At 39.0% G+C, this 8370-nt stretch overlaps 1 protein-coding gene across 2 annotated transcripts in view; it reads left to right on the top strand.

Moving 5' to 3' along the window:
• Positions 1 to 217: 217 nt before the first annotated feature.
• The window catches only part of LOC107689382 (ras GTPase-activating protein 4-like), a 64365-nt gene continuing 56212 nt past the window's right edge, over positions 218 to 8370 (top strand). The window contains exon 1 of one of the 2 annotated variants that reach the window (XM_016487343.1): positions 218 to 758. In XM_016487343.1, coding sequence (XP_016342829.1) covers positions 694 to 758 — 65 coding nt within the window. In that variant the 5' untranslated portion in view covers positions 218 to 693. The remainder of the gene's footprint in view (positions 759 to 8370) is intronic. The other variant, XM_016487345.1, reaches the window with a different exon arrangement.

Genomic DNA, 8370 nt, shown 5'->3' with positions numbered 1-8370 from the left:
AATCCTGCAATAGGCTGGTTCCTTTATGAAAACAAAGCTTTCAGCCAACCCTTCAAGATGCAATCGATACAAAACTTGACTTTCAAAAATAAACCAACGCTGAGAAATATTTACTGGAGTAAAGAGTGTGACCCTATTAGTTTTTAGTGTTTGCTATCGACTATGGTCTATCAACACCACTGTTTGCTTATCTCAGCTATGCTAGCTCTTGGTAATCTCGAGGGTAAGAAAGGACTCCTTTCCTCTCACACGGAGAATTCATTTCACTCGTCGCGTCACGCCACACCTCGTCTGCACTTGACGCGACGCGACAAAAGTACAGAATTCAACAAAGCCGTCTACAATCGCGTCCTTGCCTTGCAGTTTATGACCAGCTGTGTTGATTCTAAAGGGAGCGTTGTAGTTTGGTCGCGTCGCGCCTGTTAACACCTTCTCTCTTCAAGTGTGTGATCCAGTCAGTCACTCCTCCAAACAACCCACAGAAATCAAACCCACCCGTGTCTAACGCGTGGATTGTGTAGACGACCGCTGGACTGATCGGCGGTGCTGCTTCTCAGTACAGCGTTTGTTATATAGGCTATGACAAGCTTTACAGATAGAACAGCTTATTTATCATCGTGCAGTGCTCATAAACATGCGTGTTATTGAAGGAAGAAGAAGTGTCGGCGCGTGATATATTCTCTGAATGACAGCATGGCTAAACGAAGCACACTATTCATCAGGATTGTGGAAGGAAAGAACCTGCCAATCAAGGACATGTAAGTGCTGATGACTTGATGTGATAATTATAAGATGAATTGCACAGAAATATGTGGGAAGTTCAGTATATATGATGATAAGGAAACTGAAAGCAATATGTGGGATTTGACAGATCATATATATATTACATATACCATATTATAGTACATCCCAGTTAAAAAAAATGTACAATTATTATCATGCTACTTTACTTATTTTTTATGTATTTTTATTTATTTTTTTACAATGGATTAAAAGATAAAACAAATACAGTTCTGGCATTTTAATCATAAACATGAACAAATATATGTCCTATACCTGTATTTGAAACACAAATCACTGAAAGTGCACCTATACTGTACAAGTGATAACACAACATTATATGATATGCATTTATCATATAATTAACAGAAACATATAGTGCATTTCTCTTAATCATACTATCAGATATTGTTCATCAGTATATCAAACATAACACCAGATTCAATCAATTATATTCAGATTTTGTTTTTTTAATTTTGAAATCTCATGCCAAAATACTGTATAAACACTCTTTTCAAACCCGTAATAAGCAGTATAAATGAAATAAGCTTGTTAATTGGTTTCCTGTTTGGAATTGTCAGCATTCCATTGTGAATTACACAAATTCATTTGGTGCTCAGCTCAGTGTTTTCTTTGTCTGGCATGAGGTTGGAAACTCACGTGGTTATGATTTTTCAACGGCAGCCCAGATGACAATGGTTTAATGTTTCTATTTGTGAAAAGGACAGCTCTCCCACATTCTGTGAGGAAATGACTTTATTGGTTAGTAAGGTCATCCACATTAACATTTCAGCACTGTGGTCATGTCAGTGTGAGGAATATGTGATTCACTGCCCTTTTCTTCCTGAGCTACTGATTTCACTTCCTTGTATGATTAGATTAAATTACTAGTCACTTATTAAATTAGCTGAACTGTTTAGTTGGGTGGGCCGAACCGTCAGAGCAGATGCTACGTGGAGTGTTTGTATTTACACTGTGGTGACGCTGCCAAATAGTGCACAGTGGCAGATTGTACATGTTCTCTACAAATGCTCTTTATTTACACAGGACCTGGGTGAGCTTGGGTGAGCTTTAGTAAAGAGTATGCACCTTTTTGGTTTCTACTGGATTTCTTCAAATGATTATAAGGCTCTGGAAAGATTAGTAGATTTTGGAGTGTTTTAGGTAAGCTAATTATAATCAAGCAGGCGGTGAGCAATCAGCACCTGGGCACAGGGAATATGAGGACTTGTTTTCTGAGATAAATATTCCTTGATTGGGACTTTTACAAGATCATTATAAATAGAGAATGCAATCAGATACTAGATTAGAACTTTAAAACTGTTAATGTTGTCATTTTTTCTAAACGCTTAACCCTGAAAGTAACTCGTCCTGACTTTATTTGATACCCCAAATTACCTTATCAACACCCTAGCAACCATCCATTACAACATAGGAACTGCATACCAACACCCTGGCAACCATCTAAGACATCATTTCACTGTGGCAGCCAATTAGGGGACCACTTTAAATTTTAAATTAGTATGTCTACAATCTGATTTGAATTCTGATTTTGTGAATAAATTTAAAATGCGATAAAAAGCTCCAAGTTTCTGGGCTTGTTTGTAGGGCTGAACAAAAATGTTGTAATTATATATCAACATGAATATAAAACAGCAATAATAATTGTCACGGCCACCAGCTGGAGTGCCCTTGATAGCCACCAGAGGGCAATCCATCCCATACCTTTGCCACTCTATCCTTGACTGCATTTCCCATAACCCTTTGCCCGGACTCATCATGCCTGATTGTTTTCATCTATTGCTCATTACCTCTGCCTATATAACAAAGCCACTAGAAGGCAAGCCTGCAATAGTGATGCAAAGTCCGATTCATTTCTGCGAACCGGTTCTTTTCGGACAGATCGGCTCATTGAACCAATTCAAAAAGCCGATTAATCGGTTCCTGACGTCATCAAGCAATAGCGTCTATACGCATTTATTTTCTTACAACTCAATGCAATGTTATATCAATGAAAAATTCAAATAAGTAATTTGTGTCAACACATATTGAAACAAAAAATAAAGTTATTTGTGTGAAAGCATATTGCTGATTATTGCCATATAATTCACTTAAGTTAATGGTGTTTGTGGTCACAGTTTCATTCGCTGATCCTTTATGTCAGATACGACTGACTGACCAATATTGACTAGCCTACAACTCGGATAAGATTCCTAAAAGTTTCACACATTACAGACACTGATGCACAAACACGGATATGTTCTACATGTCTACAGTATAAAGAATGAATAAACCTTCTTATAAACTCTTATAAAGTCTTATAAACTCCTTGATTTCGCTTAAGCAACTTTAAATATAATATGCATGCACAATAAACTATTGTAAAACTTATTTACATCACTCAACAGAAAGTTTTTTTTCAGGTTTTAATAAAATGTAAATTAATAACAGTCATAATAAGCATATTTCTAGTACGCTCCTCAGGCTTGCAAAGTATCGTTAACTCATCTTATTGAGTCCTCGGTAATCCTCTGCAAACTTCGACAGTTGGTTGAACCAGCTCAATCGGTTCTTTTTGAGTTGGACGTGGTACTTCGGGCAGTGCGTCCTGCGTCATCAACCCGGAACTAAAGTTCGATTCAGTTCGATTTGTGAACCGACTCGACCGGTTACTTCCTGAGAACCGGCTCAAAAGAACGATTCGTTCAAGAACCTAACATCACTAGCCTGCAACCTTTAGCCAAAAAAGCATAACGGCTAATGCTGCTGTTTTGGCAGTACATGGGAAAGGAGACCAGAGACGCTTCACTACGCTGAATAAACAGCTTTTTAGAGGAAACAGCTTATCATTTAATGAATCGACAGCCTATCGGCTAATCTTCAAAATGTTTTACACTAAACAATACTTTTGGATTGAACTATTTTTAGAGTTTACACCAAAAAAAAGCCGTTTTATAAGAGAAGTCACTGACTTTTTGTGACAGGTGGGATTCAGTTTACGGCACTTCTCATTTATTCCTATGGTATCCGTAAATGGCTGAAAAACTTTAAAAAAGCATAAAAGTGTCGCACAACTCTGACTGAAATTCAATGACGTCAAGGCTTTAATGTGATTGGTTATTAAGGCACACCTGATCCAAGTTACCCGTTCGGCTTTCTCCAATAGTAAGTAATACAGACCCTTGTATCTCCCAATAGTAAGACAATCTCTGCTATATAAGCCTGGTGTTTTCAGTCATTCTTTGCAAAGTCTTGCATGTGTCACAGCTGTAGTTCTAAACCTTTTATCCCGGTTCGCTTGTGTCTTGTTTACCTGGTTCTTGATATTCTGCCTGTTTATCTGGATTACTCTGTTTGCCTCAGCCCTGAACTCTGTCATTGTTTGGACTGCTTATTGTGTTTGACCTCATGACTGTTTTTACTACAATTGTGGATTATCCCTCTAATAAACTACTGCACTTGCATCCTCAGCCTTTGTGTCTCTGTGCAGTTTTGTGACAGAAGACTTCGCCACTGTGGATCTAGCAGTTGAGTTAATCCATTTGCTCCAAGGTAATCGTACCCTTGTGGAGCACATTCAGATTTTCCTGGACTTTGCTAATGTTTCTGATCTGCCGGATTATGCTCTCATTTACTTTTTATCTTAAGGGTTCAATATTCCGCTCAAGGACAAGCTAATCTGTGATGCTCCTCGAGGGTCATTCAGTGAGTTTCTGCACTATGCTTTAATGCTGCGTGGTTCTCCTTTCACAGTAAGGGAGGCCTCTCCACAAGATGGCCGCCAAGCTAGTGTCTCCAGCCATCATGGATAACCCAGGCAACCGAGATTGATGTCCAGTGTTGCGGATCTACCACTAATCCCGGTGTTAGCGGCAGGCATCCCGGTGGTCTCAGCGCTCTCAAGCCCGATGATCTCGGAGGTTCTGCCACCCTCCGCTGCCCTTCCAGTATTGGTGGTCGCCATTTTGTTTGTCTGGGCTATTCATGCTTCTGAGGCAGCGGTGTCCTCTCCAGTCCATGAGTCCACTCCAGAGCCCTCTCCAGTCCATGAGTCCGCTCCAGAGCCATCTCCAGTCCATGAATCTGCTCCAGAGCTTGCTGCTCCAGAGTCCTGTGTTGGTGCCAGACTGTGAGTTCCCTGCCTGTCCTGTCTCAACCACAGAGGTCACCCTTGAGCTCCCGGCCAGTCCTGTCACGGCCAGGGAGGCAGTCCCTGAACTCTCTGAATGTCCTGTTACGGCTACAGGGGTAATTTCTAACCTCTCTGTGCTCGCTATTGCAGTTCAGTCTGCTCTGCCTCGGTGGCCTTCAGATCCACTGTGGTAGGTTCCAGTTCTGCCTGAGCCATCTTGGTTGTCCCCTGCGCCATCAGTTTGCTGAAGTGGTCCTTAGCTCCACCCTGGTGGTCATCTGCTCCACCGTTGGGATCTTCGGTCCCGTCTGCTCTGCCCTGGTGGTCTTTGGCTCCGCCCTGGCTTCCTGCTCCACTGGCCCAGCCCTGGTCACCTGCTCCTTCAGCTCCACTCTGGCTCCCCGATTCGCCTCAATCTTCGGTCCTACGTCCTGTCCATGGGCCTGGCCCTCCATCCCTCCCCCATTCCACCTTTGCTCCACCTCCCTCTTGGACTTAAGCCTGTTCTTGTTCAGGAGCATCTGGAAGCCGCTCGTTAAGAGGGCGGCTATGTCATGATCACCAGTTGGAGTGCTCTTGATAGCGAACAGAGGGCACTCCATCCCATACCTTTGCCACTCTATCCTGGACTGCATTTCCCATAACCCATTGCCCGGACTCATCATGCCTGATTGTTCTCACCTGTTGCTCAGTACCTCTGCCTATATAAGCCTGGTGTTTTCAGTCACTCTTTGCGAAGTCTTGCATGTGTCACAGCTGCAGTTCTAATCCTTTTATACTGGTTCTCTTGTGTCTTTGCTTTCCTGGTTCTTGATATTCTGCCAGTTTATCTGGATTACTCTGTTTGCCTCAGCCCTGAACTCTGTCATAGTTTGGATTACTTATTGTGTTAAACCTCATGCCTGTTTTAACAATGATTGTGGATTATCCCTCTAAACTACTGCACTTGGATCCTCAGCCTTCGTGTCCCCATGCAGTTTTGTGACAATAATAATAATAATAATAACAATTTATTATTGATAAATAAAATTATCAAACAAAATAAGAAATATTACTATTGAATATTGTTTAACTAATATTTAACTAAAATAAAATAATATTTAACTTTTTAACTTAAAAAAAAAAATCAAGTATTTAAGGAAAGTAATATAACAACAATTTTACAGTACAAGTGTATAATACAAAAATATTTGTGTCCTAATTTCTTCATTTTCAAATGCTGCACCAAGTTTTTATTATGTCGGAAAGTCACAGAGAGCCCTTAAATCTTCTCTTTTGTTGACAAGTTTAAGTGCTTCTCATTAAGTTTGGGAAGATGGCACTTCACTCTGAAACATGTGCATATATTTAATTAAATCGCAGCCTTTGAGATTTAATCACACTATTTGCCATTAGTGATGCAAAGTCCGATTCATTTCCGCGAACTGGTTCTTTTCGGACAGATCGCCTCATTAAACCGGTTCAAAAAGCCGATTCATCGGTTCCTGACGTCACCAAGCAATAACGTCTCAACGCATTTCTTTACTAACAACTCAATGCCATATTGTATCAATGAAAAATTCAAATAAGTAATTTGTGTCAACACATATTCAAACATTCAAAAAAATAAAGTTATTTGTGTGAAAGCATATTGCTGATTATTGCTATATAGTTCACTTAAGTTAATGGTGTTGGTTGTCACAGTTTCATTCGCGGATCCTTTATGTCAGATATACGACTGACTGACCAATATTGACTAGCCAACAACTTGGATAAGATTCCTAAAAGTTTCACACCTTACAACATAAGGTTAGCACACATTACAGACATTGATGCACAAACACGGATATGTTCTACATGTCTACAGTATAAAGAATGAATAAACCAGTCTTATAAACTCCTTGATTTTGATTAAGCAACTTTAAATATAATATGCATGCACAATAAACTATTGTAAAATTTATCACACAACAGAAAAGTTTTTGCAGGCTTTAATAAAATGTAAATTAATAACAGTCATAATAAGCATATTTCCAGTACGCGCCTCAGGCTTGCACAGTATCGTCAACTCACTCATCAGAATCTTCGGTAATCCTCGGCAAACATAGACAGTTGGTTGAACCGGCTCATTCAGTTCTTTTTGAGTTGGACGTGCTACTTCGGCTGTGCGTCCTGCATCATCAACCCGGAACTAAAGTTCGATTCAGTTCGATTTGTGAACCGGCTCGACCGGCTACTTCCTGAGAACCAGCTCAAAAGAACGATTCGTTCAAGAACCGAACATCACTATTCGCCATATTGCAATTTCGGTTGTATTTTAATTAATCATGCAGCCTTAGGCTTAGTTGTAGTTTGAGATTTGTGTTCAGAATGAGGCTTAGTGTTAATCAGTTACAGCTGTACAGCTGACGTAGTTGTGTCATCCTGCAGGAGATGATAGTCTGAACCAGAATCACAAAATAACAAATTAACCCAGCAGACAGATGAGTTTGTAGCTTGTTAAAGAGTTTCTGCTGTCACGCGGAGCCGTATTCATGTACTTGCGACACAGAACCCACTTAACCCGCACGTTCTGTTGAGATTAATTTAATTTCTGCAGTTCCAGAGATACCAGATAAGTGTGTTTAAAAAGTTACAGGACTGTTAATCAATTAAAAATTTGAGTAAAATGAATTACATGATATGCTGATTATCGAAATATCCATGAACACATGAAGACTGACTTCATGTTTTTAAGATGGTTGAATATTTCAGTAACACTTCCCTTGAAGCCTTTATGTATAATGCATTATAAAGTTATTCATAAAGTATGTTGTAATGCATTATAATACATTATATATCTTCAGAAATTAATACATTTTCAGAAATTGTAACCAAAGTTAAAATGTATTAAAATATTTAAAGGGGTCATATGATGTGATTTCAAGTTTTCCTTTCTCTTTGGAGTGTTACAAGCTGTTAGTGAATAGATAAGATCCCTAAAATTGCAGACTAAAGTCTCAAACTAGGGCTGGACGATATGGCCAAAATTTATATCACGATATATTTCTTAATTTCGGTCGATACGATATAATTCCGATATCGATATGAACACTATTAAAAAAGCCTCATAAAAACGGCCAAGAACGGCCACAACAGATGTCTGTACCTACAAACTTATGAAAAATTAATTTGCCAACTCTATGAAACCTACTCCTATAAAACTATATAATATTTTAGGAAAAAAATGGCGCAAATAAATAAATGTGCACCTTTTATTGGTATTTAGCCTTCATACAAACAAGAAATGTGAAATCACTGTCAAATAAATCTCAGACTCTCCTTATTAATATTAATATTAATATTTTTTTACTTCAAACTATAGGCTAACATACCAGTCAAAAGTTTTTGAACAGTAAGATTTTTAATGTTTTTTAAAGAATTCTCTTCTGCTCAACAAGGCTGCATTTATTTGATCCAAAGTACAGCAAAAACAGTAA

This window comes from Sinocyclocheilus anshuiensis, unplaced genomic scaffold, assembly GCF_001515605.1.
Source record: "Sinocyclocheilus anshuiensis isolate Anshui unplaced genomic scaffold, SAMN03320099.WGS_v1.1 scaffold946, whole genome shotgun sequence".
Lineage (NCBI taxonomy): Eukaryota > Metazoa > Chordata > Actinopteri > Cypriniformes > Cyprinidae > Sinocyclocheilus > Sinocyclocheilus anshuiensis.
Note: the sequence above shows the minus strand (reverse complement) of the source record. Positions and strands in the feature narration are given on the sequence as shown.